Source organism: Bison bison, unplaced genomic scaffold (genome assembly GCF_000754665.1).
Source record: "Bison bison bison isolate TAMUID 2011002044 unplaced genomic scaffold, Bison_UMD1.0 scf7180017864163, whole genome shotgun sequence".
In the NCBI taxonomy this organism is placed as follows: domain Eukaryota; kingdom Metazoa; phylum Chordata; class Mammalia; order Artiodactyla; family Bovidae; genus Bison; species Bison bison.
Genome location: NW_011494735.1, coordinates 8,542,943 through 8,563,366, shown reverse-complemented (window position 1 = coordinate 8,563,366; position 20,424 = coordinate 8,542,943). Strand labels below are relative to the sequence as shown.

General features: G+C 40.8%; 1 protein-coding gene across 1 annotated transcript in view; it reads left to right on the top strand.

Moving 5' to 3' along the window:
• The window catches only part of TBC1D30 (TBC1 domain family, member 30), an 87,759-nt gene that overhangs the window by 54,375 nt on the left and 12,960 nt on the right, over positions 1-20,424 (top strand). The window contains exons 7-10 of the mRNA XM_010841629.1: positions 878-1,063; positions 6,531-6,699; positions 8,681-8,849; positions 13,459-13,564. Of these exons, the coding sequence (XP_010839931.1) occupies positions 878-1,063; positions 6,531-6,699; positions 8,681-8,849; positions 13,459-13,564 (630 nt within the window). The remainder of the gene's footprint in view (positions 1-877; positions 1,064-6,530; positions 6,700-8,680; positions 8,850-13,458; positions 13,565-20,424) is intronic.

Here is a 20,424-nt window from a genome sequence, read left to right as displayed (position 1 = left end):
CTATATTTTCATCTTATTTGGTGTATTTCAGACAAGTTTCAAAAAAAAAATGAAATTTTATACTGTAATATGCTTGAAAAGCCTCTGTATTATGCACATTTGAGCTGTTTGTTTGGAATTTCAGTATGTGTTCCCTAGAGATGAAGTATTCCATATTTGAAATACTTTCTTTCAAGTGGTGAGTTAAGGCAATGCATGTTTTATAAGAATCATGTTCTTAGAATCTTTTTTTCTCGTTGAAATGAATATCACTAAAATGAATATGTCCTGAAAATCATAGTCTCTGCTTGATAATTATAGGTATTGCCTTCATTATATATTAAAGCACAGCAAATGTTTCTGTCCTTTTATACATATTTATCAAACAACTTGGACAGAATGATTTTTCTGTGTCTTTTTGGTACTGGTTGCATTTTGCTCCTGAATACTATTTGGAGTTTTGATAACTAAATATTTATATATATATATGTATATGTATCTTTTTTTGATAGAAAGAAATAATGTTAGTATCTATCATACATGTGTTGAAATGACTTGTTTTATTTGAGATGTATCATTAAAATAAACTGTCAATTTATTTGAAAGCCTAATGTTATATTTGTTAATTCTGAGGGCCCTTTTGTGTTAACTCTGGAAATACTTCTGGTAGAAAATTTGCCTGACTGAAATTCCCCTTGCAATGCCTCAGCATATTAGAAGACTAAAAGACACAAGCTTTGGTCTATGTATATAAGTTGCTTATATATTTTAAAAACTAAAATCCATTTTGATAGTCTGACTTAATGCTGAGACAAAGAAAAAAACAAAAGTTTTTTTTTTCTTTTAGAGAGAGCATAAGGAGTTATTTTAAAAAGTGTTGTTTCCCCTCTCATTTTAGGATCTTCACCGTACGGGCTGCAGTTCGTACTGTGGCCAGGAGGCCGAGCAGGACAGGGTCGTGTTGAAGCGCGTCCTTCTGGCTTATGCCCGATGGAACAAGAATGTCGGGTACTGCCAAGGCTTTAACATCCTGGCTGCACTGATTCTGGAGGTGGTGGAAGGCAACGAAGGCGATGCTCTGAAAGTGAGTGTCAGACTCTGAAGAAGGCAACTGAAATTCTTCAGAGAGTGAAATACTAGAACTGTGGTTTCTCTTCCCTGATGCCCCACCTCCTTCCAAAGTATATACTGTATCTTTCTAATTATCCATGATTTCCCCAGGTTAAAGCTCACAGGACAAACTTCTGTAGCTGCCAAATTTGAGGAGAATGATTATGTTTTTAGCTCCCTTATGAGAAATATAAGGACATATATATGAGTGTGTGTGTGTGTGTTGTTTAGATGTGTTTGACTCTCTGCAACCCCAAAGGCTGTGGCCCACCAGGCCCCTCTGTCCATGGGATTCTCCAGGCAAGAATACTGGAGTAGGTTGCCATTTCCATCTCCAGGACACACATATATATATATATGGCTTTTTGAGGATGAGGGTGGGGGAACAGATCTTTCTTTCTCTCTCTCTCTCTGGTGTGCAGCATGTGGGATCTTACTTCCCCAACCAGGTATTGAATCCATGTTCCCTGGGTTGGGAGCTTGGAGTCTTACACTGGATCACCAGAGAAATCCCTGAGACATCATATTTTTAAACCAAGTTCAGTACTACTTATATTGATTACCCAGTGCTGCATAGCAAATCAGTTGCTTCAAACAGCAAATGTGTATGATATTTCTTTGAGTCAGGAATCTGGGCACAGCTTAGCTGGCTCGGGGTCACATTATTGTGGTATTCAAACTCTCAGCTAGGGCTTTAGTTTCATCCGAAGGCTCAATTGAGTGGGAAGAGCACTGGCCTCCGAGTTCATTCATGTGATCCTTGGTAAGATTTCATTCTCCACAGATGGCTGGACTGAGGGCCTCAGTCTTTTGCTGGATGTTGTCCTCTGCTTTGTGGGCCTTTCTGTTGTGCAGCATGGTGGCTGGCATTCCTTAGAGCGAGCAAGAGAGTGAAAGAGATCGAGCAAGTCAGAGGAGACTATGTTACTGATCTGCAGCCTAGTATTAGAAGTGACATTCCATCACTTTTGCCCTGTTTTATGTTTTAATTTATTTTTAATTGGAGAATAATTGCTTTACACTGTTGTGTTGGTTTCTGCCATACATTAATCAGCATAAGCATACACATGTCCCCTTCTTCTTGCACCTCCTTCCCACCTCCCACCCCATCCCACCCCTCTAGGTTGTCACAGAGCACCAGGTTGAGCTCCCTGTGTCACACAGAAACTTCTGCCATGTTTTACTTATTAAAAGTCAGTCACTAGGTCCAGCTCCTATTTAAGGGCAAGGGCTTATACAAGAGTGTGACTATCAGCAGGTATAGATTCTGGGGGGTCATGCTTTAAATTGCCTTATTTGTTATACTTAATTCTGGTTGGTTCTTCTTCTTCTTTTTTTTTTTGATGTTGACCATTTTTAAAGTTTTTACTGAATTTGTTACAGTATTGCTTCTGTTTTATGTTTTGTGTTTTTTTGGCCCCAAGGCATATGGGATCTTAGCTCCCCAACTAGGCATTGAGCCTGAACCTCTTGCATTGGAAGGTGAAGTCTTAACCACTGGACAACCAGGGAAGTCCCTGGTTGGATCTTCTTAACAGGTTGCTTTCATATCTGGGGTGAGGTATGAAGGAAATAGGCTGCAAGTGAATGTCTGCTGAAAGGTGCTTGTGTGGAGAAAGGCTATGAAAGTGAATGATATGTCTTATCTTTTAATCTTTGATGTCTAGGGCCTTTTTTTAGTTAAAAAAAATTTCTGGAAACATTTTGAGATGGGATACTAGTAAGTTAAATTTGTAGGTCTGAATATGACTCAGTGGGTCACCACAAAAAGTCTTTATGAGAAATGAGGGATTTCAGGTGTCGAGGATGGCCACTGCCTTATTTGCTTGGGGTAATATATGGTTGCTAATTCGTATTTGGACCCTGAAACTGTTGTTGATTGCGGTGTTGTGTGATGGATGAGATAAATACTTAGTTTTTGTATTCAAGGTCCCACTCCTCCCAATTCTGTTTAATTATAGTGCATACCTTAGTGAGAGTCTCAGTAACTCACTTAATGTCATATGGAAAAATGAACACATTTTTCTCTTGGTTGTATACACATTGTGTTGAAATTAATTATAAATCCATCCTGACATGATCTCAATCTGTATTCAGCCTCTCAGACTTTCCATTCATGTATTTAAGGAAGCAGCTTTGAAGCTACTTGTGTATCACATAGTTAGGGGTGGAAGAGGGGGAGGCAGTGGCAAATCAAATACATGAGTTTAGAACATTTTTTATTAAAAGCAATTTTGTTTACTCATTCTGTATGCTTTACTCCGTTTTTTCCCCAGGTGTAATTTGCACGACTATGGAATGAGAGCTGTTTAGTTCAAAAGCTGAAATGAACAATTCCGATTAGAGAGTAGGGTGGAGAGGTTTGGGATATGGGATGTACATGCCAATCAAATCATGAATCTCAGTGACTCTTGAGAAGCTAAAAATTCGCATAAAAAGATGAATTAGACAAAGCTGAGGAACTGAATATTTATATTTCTGCTTCTAAGAAAATGAACTCTGTGGAATGAAATGACATCATGATCATTTGGGAATCTTGTGGTTAGACATTCAGTATGCAGAGGAAGGTTGGGTTCCTGAAGACAGTTCTTACGCTAAGGGAAATATTGGATGTCAGTGTTTTTCCAGGGGCTATTTTGGCCTCGGTAAGTTTTAGTTAATAGGGAAATAAATAGTTTATCAGAGTAGGTAAACCATGTTCCCTGATTTTTTGCATTTATTGTTTTTTCTTAGTAACTTAGGTTTTTAAAATAGTAAAAAACAGAGTTTTGAAAATAGTTAAAAACAAAGATTTAACTGTTTGTTAAAAATTTGAAGCTTCCCCATTATGTTTTTAATACTTCATTTTAAGGAGCAGTTTCAGGTTGAAGTCAAAATTTAGAGGAAGAAACAGAGATTTTCCATATACCCCCTGCCAATGCAGGAGACATAAGAGATACTGGTTGGATCCCTGGGTCAGGAAGATCCCCTGGAGTAGGAAATGGCTACCTACTCCAGTATTCTTGCCTGGAAAATTCCATGGACAGAGGACTGGCAGGCTCCCAGTCCATGGGGTTACAAAGAGCTGGACATGACCAAGCAACTGAGCTTGCATGCACACTTTTGTAATAAGTGTATAGTGGTATCTCATTGCTTTAATTTGAATTTCTCTGATGACTATGATATGAAGCATCTTTCATAGCTTATTTTCCATCTGCATATCTTCTTTGGTAAGGTATCTGTCAAGGTCTTTGGTCCATTTTTTAATTGGATTGCTTGTTTTCTTATAATTGTTGAGTGTTAAGAGTTCTTTGTATATTTTGGGTGACAGTCCTTTGTCAGATGTGTCTTTTCAAATATTTTCTCCCAATCTCTGGCTTGTCTTCCAATCTTCTTGACAGTGTCTTTCACAGAACAGAAGTTTTAAATTTTAATAAACTCTAGCCTACCAAGTATTTCTTTCATGGATTGTGCCTTTGGTATTTTATATAAAAAGTCATTCCCATATCCAAGGTCATCTAGGCTATATTTATCTCCTATGAGTTTTATAGTATTGTGTTTTACATTTAGGTCCATGATCCCTTTTTGAGTTACATTTTGTGGAGAGTGTAGGGTTGTTCCAGCACCACTTGTTGACGAGACTATCTTTGTTCCACTGCCATTATTTATCCTATTTTTTTTTAAATCTAATGTTTGTTCTTTGAAATACAGGAGTGGGTGGAGCAACATAACTGGCTCTTATGTCTTATGTTTGACTTTGAGATGCCTCTGGACAGAGAATTTCATTGGGTCAGATGAATTACTGTGATAATTGGAATTTTTTTTTCTAGTTTTCATATAATTTTGAGGGATTGTAATCTTTTCATAAAACCTTATAAATTCATTTATATAATTCATAAAAATCTTTCTTGGTATTATGTAACTTACTCTAGATGAAAAGTGCAATAATAGACTGTTACCTTTAAATTTTGTCTTTGTGATCCCATCAGTTCCTCTTCTTCTTACCTGTAGAGTGTGAGGTCCCTGACAGAGGCCTCTGCTCTGCTAAAAATCTGTCCTCCCCCTGAACTGGCCTGGCTCCTCAAGGACTTCCTCCCTCCACACAAGCTGAATATATTGCTTTTATTGCTAAGCTCTTATTTCTAGCGTGATGATACATATACCTGGTAAATTCTGTCTGTGTGTAAGAAAGCTAAAGTGATTCCCTGGACGGGTCACTCCTGTAATATAGGCTTCAGGGAGGCCTTTTTGAGAGGATATTCCCACCCTTGTTGACTTAGTCAAAACTATGACCCTGAAAGTAGAAGTTACAAGTCAAGGATGAGAGAAAAATGGGCCCTTGGCAGATCTGGGAGATAATTTTTTTTAAATAGTATTTTGTGAAAAAATATGAGACAGCTACTTCTCCACCACTGTATAGGGCCAGCTATGATTTTGCTCTTAATTTTGCTTTTCCTGTATTCTGGGAAATGTGTAAGTCATCTAGGGATGAGGGCATTAACAGGGCATTCAAGCTGACAGGCAAAGGACCAGAGATTGACATATAGAACTCGGGTGTATTTTTCTGGGTCTTTCCAGTGGTTCTTGACATCTTAGAAAAGATAACCACGAATAGAAAAGTTAGGATGAAAACAGTAATTTGAAGAATATGAGGCAGTCTCATCTGATTTTAAAAGCTCCATATGCTCAAAACAAAAATGTACCATTTGTTGCATTGTCCCAGGAGAGAAAGTGGACAAAAAGCTGACATTGGTTGTTCAAAAACTCAGGTTGATGGTCAGTGAATCTTGCGATCGACTGCTGTCGGGATATTCCATGATGGGCCAGCTGTGAGGTTTCAGATTAAGGTTGTAAAATTGCATTGATATCAAGGAGTTGACCTTGAGATTTCTGCTGGATGCTGAGAAAGCTTGAGCTCCATGGCTTGTCAGGGAGGCTGAGGATTATATCATCACAGCTACTTCCAGGATGAACTCAGGTCTAGTGGCCCAGCTAAAAATTTTAGACAGCAGCAGATTCGAGGTCAGAGTGAGTTAAACCAGTGGTCCCCAGCCTTTTTGGCAGCGGGGACTGGTTTCATGAAAGACAGTTTTTCCATGGATGAGGCTTGGGCAGAGGAGATGGTTCAGGCCATAACATGAACAATGGGGAGTGGCAGATGAAGCTTCACTCGCTCTCCCACTGCTCACCTTGTGTTGGCCAGATTCCTAACTGGCCAAGGGCTGGTGCCAGCCCATGGCCCTGGGGTTGGGGACCCCTGACTTAGACATTTATGCCACTTGCTCCTTACCTTGAAGTGGAGAGGAGCCTTGAAAATCCAGAACATTTGGTGCTGACACGTGTAAAGAATGGTGTGCTTTGGCTAACTGTCTTTTGCCAATTTGAATATGTTCTATGTAGGACGTGTTAGTATAGCAAGCAGTTTTTGTGAAGCAATCTTATTCTATATCTTTTTTCTTCAGATTATGATTTACCTTATTGACAAGGTACTTCCTGAAAGCTATTTTGTCAACAATCTCCGGGCACTGTCCGTGGATATGGCCGTCTTCCGAGATCTCTTGAGACTGAATCTCCCTGAATTATCTCAGCACCTGGATACTCTTCAGAAAACTGCAAACAAGGAGAGTGGAGGTAGTGATGATTCGATGCTATTTTACCTTTGAAAGTAGTTTCCTTTTCTGATACCACTGTATCTGTGAGCCTAAACCTTGAATAGTGAAACATGGTTTCAGATATTTCACTTGGTCGGAGCTTGGTGCAGTGAAATAGATTTCTAGAGAACAAAAACAGAACTAAAAACAAAACCCAAATGGAGGGCCAGATGTTGACTCTCTAACTGGTTATGGTTAAGAAGTCAGTCAGGAACCCAGTACCTCACCAGTACCAGCTCACCAACTATATATTGTAGTCTAGGTAAAGAATGGTATCCGTGCCTTGTTATCGGTTAATCTGCTCTAAGTTGGCATCAAAACTATAGGAGTTCTTTAAAATTAAACTACAGGTACAGCTTGAGCGAGCCTGTGGTTTTGCTTCAACCACTGAGGTTATGGAGAGTAGAATATGTATTTTCATGAGGTTGTAGGAGATAAAAGCAGTCCTTTGGGCTGAGATGTTTAATGCTCCTTTTATTCACTCATGTGAAGTGAAGGATATTTAGACTTACTTGAGATAAATGGACCAGTTCTTACTGGAGAAGGGCTCTCTTGGCCTTCAGGTAGAATCTGAGCCCTGAAGGAAGGGACTGGGTTGATTAAGGTGGCAATGGAGATGGCTCTGCAAGTAGCTGAGTCTCTGCCATCTAGTTGGCATCACCAGCTTCCCAAGTACCCGAGCTTCTAGCTGTCATCATACCCACTTCTTGCACTTCTCCAGATACCAAAAATACAATGTTTGCTATGTTTTCTTTAAATGGCTGTCAGTTCCTGACCCATGCATTTAAATCTGGGAAAATCTGAAAGGGTTTTGAGGACCTCATCTATGATTAAAATACACTGGAAATTATAGTGACACCCAGGTGTCTCTAAGCATTTTCTTCCAAGTAGTTGGAGTAATCTTATTTAATTTGGCTGTGCAGTATACTTGTGCACCAGTGAGGATTTCATAAAGCTTCCAGCAAGACCAGATTGGCCTGTTCCAGAGTCAGACACGCTTCACTGGGCTCCACATTTGCCCAAATGCCTTGGTGACCTTAGATACTAGCCTGTGAACAAAGATACTCCTTTGTGTGTAGGTAAGAAGGAAGAAAGTGGATACAGGAAGACAGATCTTCTTTTGCTTGTACTTGGGTAAATGTACCTTCTGACTGTAATTTGGAGAAAGGATTAGTCTAGTATCTAAATTTTTATATTTCATTAAAATATATGCTTATGCAATCATAATGAGAAGTGGGAGAGGACTCTATTGTTTTAGTGAATTTGGAAAGTTCAAAGTGAGCTGGATCCCAGATCTTTAAAACTGAATGTAGTTTAGTTAAAAATATTTTAAAATGTCACTTTGCTTAATCTCCAAGTATTTGGGGATTTTCCAGCTTTCTTTCTGTTATTGATTTCTGGTTTAATTACATTGTGGTCTGAGGACTATGGATAAATTAACAAGTAAACAAGTAATTGCTTATGAGCAATTTTATTTTTGTCAGCAGCATTTGAATAAAAGTAGGTTTTAGGAGGTTTTGGAAATCAGCTTTTACTTTTGAGTGGTTAAAATCCTTTCTTTTATCCTGTTTTTTATAGGGAGAGCATCCTCCTTGATTTTCAGTGCCCCATAGTAGGTACACTCAAATTAAATTTTAGGTTAAGATTTCTGAAATGTCACAAAGAATTTGTGAAGTTCATAGTATTGCAATTTTTATTAAACACACCTATGTTCTCCCCCTACCCCCACCCAAATAAGGAAAGAACAAGAATTTAGAGAGATTAAAAAAAAAGCAGCCATAACATATTGGGTTGGCCAAAAAAAGTTCTTTTGGTTTTTCCTGTAAGATGTTATGGGAAAACCCAAATGAACTTTTTGGCCAAGCTAATATTTGAGTGGACATGAGAGATTGAAAGCGGGTATTTTCATATCTTGCACACCATCAATTCTGCAGAAATGTAGAGTGTTTTTTTCATTTCAGGTGGATATGAGCCTCCACTGACCAATGTCTTCACGATGCAGTGGTTTCTGACTCTCTTCGCTACGTGTCTCCCTAACCATACAGTTTTAAAGATTTGGGATTCAGTTTTCTTTGAAGGTTCAGAAATCATCCTACGGGTGTCGCTGGCTATCTGGGCAAAGTTGGGAGAGTAAGTAATTTCCCCTTCCTGTTCTGTACTGTGGTGTGAGAGTCTTCCAGCGCTTTTGTTCTCCAATGTTTATTCATCAATATTTAAATCAATATTCATCAATATTTAAATGTGAGGAAAAGAGAAAGTTGTGAATGCTGTGCAATTGCTTTTGCCTTCTGAACTCTCTGTCGGCTCATCAGTGAATGTTGGGGGCAAGTGGAAGCTGTTTTAGAGAAGGGGGCAGGCTGTTTCAGGCCTGGAGTTCTCCTCCTCCTCAGTGCTGGCGTCCTGGCAGGCCCACGCTGTTGGCATCTTTTCTAAACCTGGTTGTGGAGAGGGAGAGGGACTTAGGTGGAAGAGGAACTGAAAGATCTGGAGACAGCTGTGTGGGTTTGTTGGTTAAGACTGCAATTTGGCTTATGTTTGAGTCTTTATAATTATTTTGTTGTTCAGTCGCTCAGTCGTGTCTGACTCTTTGTGACCCCATGGACTGCAGCATGCCAGGCTTCCCTGTCCTTCACTATCTCCTGGAGGTTGCTCAAACTCATGTCCATTGAGTCAGTGATGCCATCCAACCATCTTATCCTCTGCTGCCTGCTTCTTCTCTGGCCCTCAATTTTCCCAGCATCAGTGTCTTTTCCAGTGTGTTGGCTCTTCACATCCAAAAGTATTGGAGCTTCAACTTCAGCATCAGTCCTTCCAGTAAATATTTAGGGTTGGTATTTTGTGGAATGTGATAAAATTAAACGAGATACTATGTATAAAGGTATCTAGCATGGTGCCTGGTGCCTAGTCAATAGTAGAACACATGGAACTTCTTTCCTTTCATCAAGAGTTAATTCCATTTGAAATCTATTACCACCAAACAGATTTCACTTACATTCTTATCTAGTATCAGGGCTGAAAACACTAGGGTATTTTCACCCATCTCTAATGTATTATGACTATTACATTAAACATCTGCCTTTGGGTAATGGGAGAGACATCAGGATGAAATTGTTACAGTTAACTGAACATGCAGAAAAGTTTTTAATGTTTCTTTCCTAGAGCTATTTTTAAATGACTTGAGTGGGTGCCCATAGACAACACGTTAGAGAACTTATAAATCACTTCCAGTGTTTTGTTTCAGAAACCTCTTAAGTAGCCTTTTTATTGATGGGAAGTTGTTTCCTGAGAGACTTGCAGCATTTTTTAATTTTGTAAGAAAAATCCACCAACTAACAATTCAGGGATTTAAAAAAAAAATCATTGTTGTGTGGAAGTGTCTTTAAATATCACGTAGCAATCTCCTCTGCCATTGTTTCACTGCAGATAGCTTTTCAGTGAGGCAAATAAATTCACCTGTGGGGGATTTGTTGTGACATTTACATACCTGTTTACTTTCTTCTGATGTCAGCCTTTTTCTGCAGTCGTGTATTTCCAGCCTACTACTTCACAAACTGAGCATTGGTAGTTTCTCTATTACCAGTATCACACTGTAGCCATCGTGATAGTTGCTGGATAATTAGCTTATAGGATTAAAATACTACAGCACTTGACTGTATGCTGGGTTGATTCTAGTCCCCTTTTTGTTAATTCTTAATTATGGGGCAGGAGGAAAAGAGGTGGTTCTTATTTTATTCCTATGTACTCTACCCATTATCTATCAGAATTTATTGATATGATCATCCCAGGGATGTCACACTATTGAAATAATAATAGCTATACTTAATATCCAATATTCACAGAGTGCTTGCAATGGACAGGCATGATTCTAAGCACTGTAGATGTAAAATTAACTCATTTAATCTCACTGTCATCCTAGGAGGTAGGTTCTATTATCATCCCCATTTTACAGATGTCATCACTGAGACACAAAGAACTTAAGGAAATTTCCCCACGTCACCCAGTTTGTAAGTGGAGAGACCTGATTTTGAGTGTGGGCACCTTGGCTGTATTATCTGTGCTTCTAATAATGTGAATCTACTGATTATAAATGGCTCCTGTTTATGAAGTTCAGGAATCTGTGAGTTAGACTGGTAGAATTTTAAATGTTTCAGTTTTTGCTCATTATAATTTTCACATGTTTTGAGCATTAAGTGAAAGGAAAGGCAACTAACACACAACATCAAGGGCCTGCAGTCATTATATTAAGAAGATTAAACACATTATCTTACTCACTTCTCCCCACAACCCCATGACATAGGTAGGATTATTCTCCCTGTCTTTTCAGGTGAGAAAATTGCCCCAGGAGCGCTGACTAATTAGTTCAAGGTCCCACAGCTAGTGAGTAGAGCTGGGATTTAGCCCTGGATCTTTCTGACTCCCGGGCCTGTCGTCTTCCCCACCACCTATCCATTGGAAAAGTCCTGAATATCCTGCAGATGATCTCTGGGTCATGTGTACCGCAGTGACATCAGGGCTTCATGTGTGCGTATCCATGGGCCCTTCCCATCACCTTGATTCTGCAACGTGAAACTTCCTCCTCTGCTCGTACAAGGGCACTTGTGGAACGTGTAAGCTGTCGACCGTCAGCAAAGTCTCAGCGGCATCTCTTTCACGTGTCCTTTCTTCTCTGACCTGACTGCCTTGGCTCCCTCGCTCATTGCCTCATGCCTGGCACAGCCCTCCATGGCCTTCCATCACACCCTACACTTGCCATGCCGCCTCGGGGGCAACCTTGCCAATGGCACGTCTGTTCCCACACTCTCTGTTAAAGGCCTTTCCGTGACTCTTGTCCTGAGAGGGCTCAGCAGGCAGATTAGGCCTTTGTGATTTGCTCTCTGCACCTCTCTACCTTCAGCTTCCCTAGTGGCTCAGTGGTAAACAGGAGACAAGGGTTTGATCCCTGGGTCGAGGAGATCCCCTGAAGGAGGAAATGGCAACCCACTACAGTATTCTTGCCTGGGAAATCCCATGGACTGAGGAGCCTGGCGTACTGCAGTCGAGGGGGTCACAAAAGAATTGGACACGACTAAGCAGCTAAACCTCCAGTACTCTTGCTTGGAAAATCCCATGGACCAAGGAGCCTGGTAGGCTGCAGTCCATGGGGTCGCTAAGAGTCGGACACGACTGAGCGACTTCACTTTCACCTTTCGCTTTCATGCATTGGAGAAGGAAATGGCAATCCACTCCAGTGTTCTTGCCTGGAGAATCCCAGGGACGGAGGAGCCTAGTGGACTGCAGTCTATGGGGCCGCACAGAGTTGGTACACGACTAAAGCGACTTAGCAGCAGCAGCAAGCAACTAAACAACACCATCACCCTCAGCTCTCTCTGGCTACCCCTGGCCATACAGCCACCCCCACTGTGATCTGTGGACCTACATGCATTTCCCCAGGTAGGGCCTTCTGTCTCCTGTATGCACGTGTTTGGGATGCTTTTTCCTCCTTATCAATCTGGAGAATATTTATCAAAACTCACCTTAAACATTATTTATCTTCCTCACTCTCCACCTGGCCTCCAGGATAAACTTAAGCACTTTTCAGTTTATGCCCACATGCTGCTCTAAATTTTTGCATCGGCACTTCAACAGTTTATTTCATTTATTTACCTACATGATTGTGGCAATGTGATTTGAACAGAACTCTAGAGCCTGAAGTTTTCCCAGGATCATATTTTTTTTTGACTGGCTTTATGGAGATCCCCCAACCTTAGCATATGTCAAAGAGTATGTCTTATGATTGGTAAGGCAAATAGTTTTTCTGCTATGCCAAGAATGACATAATAGATAAATATCCAGGTCTCTGCTTTGGGTAATTCCTTTTTCTTCCCTCTCTAGAAGAAGAATTAAAGTTTTACCTGTCTCACAGGATGGCAGGTGACAGTCTTTATTTAACTGTTGAAGCAAATGCAAGAAACAAGGTGTAACTGCTATGTTTAAAATGGATAACCAACGAGGACCTACTATACAGCACATGAACTCAGCTCAATGTTGTGTGGCAGCCTGGGTGGGAGGAGAGTTTGAGGGGAAATGGGTACATACATACATACATACATACGTGGCTGGGTCTCTTCAGTGTTCACCTGAAACTATCACAGCATTGTTAATCAGCTGTACCCCAATACAAAATAAGAAAAAAAATATAACAGGGTGTAATCGCCAGCTAGCAGCAGTGTCCTGAGAAGATTGGAAAGACTGTGAAAATATCCTGAGGACTGATGAAATGTGCAGATAAAGTTCTTGTGTGTTTCATCTTTCATTTCTACCGTGGTTTGGTTTCAGTCTGTCAATGGTACTGCTGTTTGCAAATTGAGAGCAACAGATTCCCTCCAGGGGATAATTGTTCTTGGGTACCCAATTTCTTAGTTATTATTTCTGATCAGTGATGGGTGTTCAGATGTGTAGAAGGTGTCATGTGGGAGCAATAAAAATGCCACAGGTGGAGCTGTGAGTCAGGAGAGTGGTATAGCAAAGAGAGGAACTCACCCTGGAATAAGGACCACTGTGTTGACCTTCCAGTTTTTAAAATCTTTTCTCTGCCTACCACAGGCTGTACTGTGAGTGTAATCATAGGATTTTGACTTCCATTGATTGCTAACTTGGTTGATTTGATGGCAAGGGAAAACATGTCTTATTGTGCCTGCAGCGTGTGCCTAATAGCAGGGGTCTCCTAAACAATTCCTTTTTCTGTCCTTTCTTTATCTAGGCAGATAGAATGTTGTGAGACAGCAGATGAATTCTATAGCACCATGGGGCGCCTTACCCAGGAGATGCTAGAGAATGATCTTCTGGAAAGCCATGAACTCATGCAGGTGAGTGGGCAATGCCTGCCCCACTTGGCTCAGGGGACCCCAATACCTTGAGAACAAGCAGAGGAAGGAAGAAACGAATAATGAATATTTATTATGACTTTCATTAAACAATGTTATATTTCAATTATGGCTCAAATAAAGCTGGAAAGTTTTTTAAAAAACCAAAAAATGCAATACAAAAACAAACAAACGAAAAACCCCATCAGAGCACCAGCCCCCGTCACCAACAAATCCCCAGGCACTTTTTCTGGATCTGATTCTTAGCCTTAAAGGGAGACTGGTGGGGAGAAATAATTATTTCTGGGAAGGAATTACTGAGGATCAAAAGAAGATTATTCTACTTCTCATTTTGGTTTATTTGTTTTGTCCACATTTGCAACTCATGTTTTTACATAGGAATCATAAATTTCAAAATTGCCAACTTGAAGGGTTTTGTTACTTTCTGGCATGTTACTGTATCTCAACATCATACTGGGCAAGTCATTAAAAATGGCAGTGAGTGTAGAAGAGATAGCAGATTTGTTAGCTCTGTGTCTTCCATTAGGCTCTGTAACATGATTTTTTTCTCATTCTTCTCCTGGGCTTCTGATGACACTTTCTCTTCCAGGTTCTTCCTTCATCCTGCAAACTAACCAGCAGTGGTTCTTGTCCAAAGTGGTTGTTGGGCCTTGGTTCCTTCTTTCTCTGTCGTGCCTCTCTCTCTCTTTTTTAAAATTTCAACTTTAATGTTGGGTTCCATGCCTGAGGTCATTTTGGTGGCTGGGGCCCAGTCATCGGGTTAGAAAACAAAGACCCAGGCCCTCATTTAGGACTTGAGAAGAGGTTTCATTTCTCTTCTCATCTCCTGGTACCTCCACCTACTTCTCGGAACCCCTCGCTTTTAGCGGAAAGCTGCCCAAGTTGTTGAGAATACTGACCACCTGGTAGAATTTCCCTGAGCATTTCTATTTTTTATTTCACCTTTTCTTTGCATTCTCGTCTCTCCTTTCTTCCTTCCTGTCTGACTTAGAGCAGGAAGTACGCTATCTGCACCTGACCTCTGTGCTCTGATTCCAGCTCCTGTCACACCTCCCGAGCCATTGCTTCCTTGCTTCTTTTCTCTTGTAGAGGGAAGTGTCTTTTATTAAACATTATTCTCATATTCTACCTATGAGATCCTTTTCAGAGGTCCCCAATCTTTTTGGCACCAGGGACAGATTTTGTAGAAGACAAGTTTTCCACAGACCAGGGTCAGGGGAGTGGTTTCAGGATGATTCAAGATTCAAGCATGTTATTAATTATGCACTTTATTTCTAATCTAATGCTGCCAGTGATCTGACGGGAAGTACTCTCTGTGGCCTGGGGGCTGGGGACCTGTGCTTGACATCCTGCAGAACTGCCTGATTCACGTGCCCTGGGCAGGACTCAGATCTCATCCCTTTTTCCTCACTCGTGAAAGTTCAGTGACTACTTATTACCTACAACACAGAGCGTGGGTTTCTCAGCTCATCAGCCAGTGCTCTTGACTGTCTGGCATTTACCTGTCTTTTCAGCCATAGTTCCTGTTGTTCCCTTTTGTACCCTTGATCCAAGTCTAGGTAAGTCACACTGTCTTCCATGTTCCTGGAGCTCCTGGGGGATATGCCTGCTCCACACCTTTGCTCCCTCTGTTCCGTCTCCCTCAGTCGCTTCACGTGTTTCCCTGTTCAGTCTCTTCACGTGTTTCAGGCCTGCCTCCCTGTGAAAGTGCCAGTTCATGTGCCATCTCCTTCATGAAACTGTCATCAGTCAGTTCAGTCCAGTCGCTCAGTTGTGTCCAACTCTTTGTGACCCCATGGACTGTAGCACACCAGGCCTCCCTGCCCATCACTAACTCCCGGAGTTTACTCAAACTTATGTCCATTGAGTCGGTGATGCCATCCAACCATCTCATCCTCTGTCATCCCCTTCTCCTCCCGCCATCAATCTTCCCCAGCATCAGGGTCTTTTCAAGTGAGTCAGTTCTTCTCATCAGGTGGTCAAAGTATTGGAGTTTCAACTTCAGCATCAGTCCAGTCTCTGATAGGCTCAACTAAAAGCATCTCCTTTTTTGATTCACCACATTTTCCTTGTACCACTCTTGTGAGCCTTCATCACATTCTACCTTGATTTGAGGCTGGATTTTATTTCCTCAGAGATATTATGAATTCCTGGAGGACAGGGACTCTTTTCTCATAATATGTAGCACTTGACCTTCTCCTAGAAAGAAACGAGAAAGAAAGTGAAGTCGCTCAGTTGTGTCTGACACTTTGCGACCCCATGGACTGTAGCCTGCCAGGGTCCTTCGTCGGTGGGATTTTCCAGGCAAGAATACTGGAGTGGGTTGTCATTTCCTTCTCCAGGGGATCTTCCCAACCCAGGGATCGAACCCAGGTCTTCTGCACTGCAGGTAGACTCTTTACCATCTGAGCCACCAGGGAGATACTGCCTTCTCCTGCTGCTGCTGCTGCTGCTAAGTCGCTTCAGTCATGTCTGACTCTGTGCAATCCCATAGACGGCAGCCTACCAGGCTCCCCCGTCCCTGAGATTCTCCAGGCAAGAACACTGGAGTGGGTTGCCATTTCCTTCTCCAATACATGAAAGTGAAAAGTGAAAGTCAAGTCGCTCAGTCATGTCCGACTCTTTGTGATCCCATGGACTGCAGCCTACCAGGCTCCTCCGTCCATAGGATTTTCCAGGCAAGAGTACTGGAGTGGGGTGCCATCGCCTTCTACGCCATAATGCCTAACGTAGTGCTAAGAATCCCCCTGGCTGCTCCATGGATACACAGAAGTATAAAACATTAGAATTTGAGGCAGTGTTTTTCAAACTTGACTGCGTATAAGCAACATGTCAGGAGTGTATTAAAAGGCAGATATTTGGCCCATGGGTCGTGGTTATGCAAGTGGTTTGAACTAACACTTATAGAAACACTGGTTTGAAAGACTCTTAAAGGTCCAGTAACCTAATTCTGTCACTTAACAGAGAAGAAACTAAGACATGGAGAGTGAGCATCTTGCCATATTCTTGGGTTGTCTAGTGGCAAGCCCAGAACTGGTGGGATCCAAGCTCAACACGTGGCCTGCTGCTGCTCCTCGCCACCCAACACAGGGTTTCCACCTTATTCAAAACATGTCTTTCTAAAATCTGAAATCCCTTTTAGAAGAATGGCAACATTTTATTTCACCTGAAGTTTAAACATTGTAAATGATAGATACATGCACTTTGTCTTCTGGGAATTTCCTATCTTAGATACCAGGAGAAAAGAGAGCCCCCTCTTTACTTTGCTTTAAGAGAATCCTAGAAGGAAAAATGTAGACTGTGGCTTGATTGATTAGATTTCATTTTAGCAGCATTTCTCCTGCTGAGGAAAACATCTGGTAAAGATGAACTGAGCCTAATTTTGTACAACTTATGATTTCATGTTTTTTGTAAAACATGTCAGTGATGAAAAAGAGAAATACTATTCCTTTTCAGCAGTACCTAAATATAAATGTCTATTTAAATGCATGTTGGTAGTTTGGGCAGTAAATAGACTTGTTGGTTTTCCTTGACATCGTAGAGTATTAAGGAAAGAAATGCTGAATGTCATTTCAAGCGCTCTCTTTTCTATATTTACTCCTTAAGAAAATTAATTCAGTGGCTGTGATACAATTACGGTAGACCTTAAGTCTGTCAGCAAACTTGAAATGATGAAAAATCCAATCAGATGAAAAATGTGGACCACATACAAGATCTTTATTTTTGAACTGAAGAGATGCAAAGATTTTCCCTGTTTGGTTTTCCTTATTTCTTTCAGTTCTAGGTGCCATGCACCAAATTATCTACTGGGTTTGTTTGTTTGTTTGTTTTACCATAAATCTCATCACTCTTTTATATTATTAGCAATGGCCATTTAAATAAGAGATAATGTTAGAAAAAGAGGTTGGGAGAATACTGATGAAATAGTTTATATGGATTTTGCTACGCCTTTTGACAAAGTCTCTCATGGGTTCTTTGAGAGAAAAGTTATAGGTTTTTTTTTCTAACTGCCCCAGGACTTTGTTGTGGCATGCAATTTTTTTTTTAGTTGTGGCATGTGAACTCTTAGTTGCAGCATGTGGAATTTCATTCTCCGACCAGGGATAGAACTGGGGCCCCCTGCATTGGGAGCACAGAATCTTAGGAACTAGATCACCGAGAAAATCTCTATAGTTTTGTATATAGTTATTATATATAGAGGGCTTCCCTGGTGGCTCAGCAGTAAAGAATCTGACTGCAATGCAGGAGACCCAGGTTTGATCACCGGGTCAGAAAGATCCCCTGGAGGAGGGCCTGGCAACCCACTCTAATACTGTTGCCTAGAGAATCCCACGGACAGAGGAGCCTGGCATGCTGTAGTCCATAGTGTCACACAGAGTCAAGCATGACTGAAGTGACTAAGCAGCAGCGGCATTATATATAGAAAAGTTAGTTACATGCAATTACTAAACGAGTTTGGAGAAACCTCACCAAAAGTGGTTGTCAATAATTATTTACAGTTACCTGAGGGGAGCTTTCATGTGCCATGAGACTGTTCCCTTTTTCTATCAGTGATGAAATGGAAGTCACATGGATGTGAATGCTTGTCCAATAGAAGGATACCATTTGATTATTAGTGCTGTCAAAAATGAAACTGTCTTGGCTTGCAAAATTGTGTGGGCCCATAACTGGAAGTGTTCAAGCAACACCCTTATGATCAAATGTTGGAGATGCTCTAGAGGGCGCTCTTGCATGGGAGGGAGGTTGAACCAAATTATATTTAAATTCCTTTTTAAGATACTATTTGTGTACTATACTTTGGCTCTAAGATAATTAGTAAAAGTCCTTTCTTGAAATCAGTTGTAAATCTCTGATTTGCACAGTTGGGTACCTGGAGCTTCTCAGGTGCCCTGAGAACTGTGGTGGTATGTCATGTACCTTCATGCGATAAATATGTCTGCTGACAAGTGAGACCTTTAAGTAAGTGAGTGAATACATGTGAAATACTACAAGGACATTTCTTTCAGAAACACTGATTTATACTTTAAAGGGTTAACTAAAAGTAAATTATAGAGAAAGGAAGAGCAGGAAAAGAGCATGAATCCCAGTGGAGCCGGTGTTCTTTTTGGTTCAATGGCTTTAGCTGAGCGGCCCTTGAAGGAGCTTGGTAAGACCCCAGACCGTTTACTCTGGGGCAGGATGGGACAGAGTAGGGCCAAAATGTACTCCTCTTTCTTTTCTTACACACTTCCTTCATAAGTCTGGGCCAAGGAGTTTTCTGATAACTTTTAATAAAATTAGCAGAAATAAAAGGTGACTTTTCAGCTAGACATCTCACTGATTGTCTCCAGTGAGACATCTTCCTTCATTTGTAGAGAATTTTGAAATTCCTAACATTAGTAATTTCATTTTTTTTAATAGTGAAATTTATTTTTAATTGAAGGATATTTGCTGCACAATATTGTATTGGTTTCTGCCAGACATCAGCATGAATCAGCCATAGGTATACCTGTATCCCTCCCTCTTGAACCTCCCTCCTAGTAATTCCATCTTTTAAACTTGAATCCCAATGATATGGGTTTGTTTATTGAGATATGATTGACATATAGCATATTAGTTTCAGGTGTACAACATAATGATTCGGTATTTGTATATATTGTGAAATGATCACAAAAGTCCAGTCAACATCCATCACTGTGCATAATTAAGACTTTTAAAAAATATTTATTTATTTATTTTGCTGCACCAGATCTTAGTTGCAGTATGTGGTGTCTAGTTCCCTGACCATGGATCAAAGCTCTACTGGCCTTCTATACTGTCAGTAAAGCAGCTTTTAGGGCAGTGAACTGATGGCAGCCTTTGTGGCATCAACGAGAGTGTACTCTGACCATGTTATTAATGAAATCATATGAAGTATTTCAGGCAACAGAATGTATTAAAATAATATGACAAAATGTACACACCCATGACCCAGTTTAAGAAATAAAACATTAACAACACAGGTGAACACCCTCATGCACTCCTCTCAGGTCCTGCTCCTCTCAGAGGTAACCACCGTCCTTCACTTTTTCATGATGAGTTTCATGCCTTCACTTCTCAGATGAAGAAAAGCAGGCACAGAGAGGTTGGGAAGCAGCATAATCTCACATTCCGGACTAATGGGAGCCACAGGGCACCTTGTGCTTCTTTCCAGGGGGAAACAGTTCACTGTTAGTACATTTGTGCTGCTTCTCAGCCATTTTGGTACACGGATCTTCCTGGACTTAGGACGGGGTTATATGCAGATAAACTCATCATACACTGAAAATGTATTTAATACACCTAACCTACCAAACATCACAGTTCATCCTAGCCTGCCTTAAACATGAAGCCATTTATGTTTAACCTATACTTAAACACTGCCTTAAATACTCAGGACACTTATGTTAACCTATACTTGGGCAGCAGCATCTGACATGAAGCCTGTTTTATAATGGCAAGTTGAATAACCCATATAATTTATTGATTGCTGAACTGCAAGTGAAAAACAGAACAGTTGTCTGGGTCCAGAATGGTTGTAAATATACTATTTGTTTCCCCTCGTGATCACTTGGCAGATGGGGAGCTTGATTGCCTAGCATCATGAGAGAGTATCTTTGGCACATTGTAAGCCCAGGAAAAGATCCAAATTCAGAATTCAAAGAAGGGTTTCTACTGAATGCATATCGCTTTTGCACCACCATAAAGAGGAAAAATCATTTAAGTTGAACTGTTGTGAGTCAGGGACTGTCTGTGATCAAGTATGCATGAGATAAATTGATTTAGAGAGGACTTTTGTGGTCTTGATACACTTGTAACTTTGCACAGTAAGCAATGGAGAATCA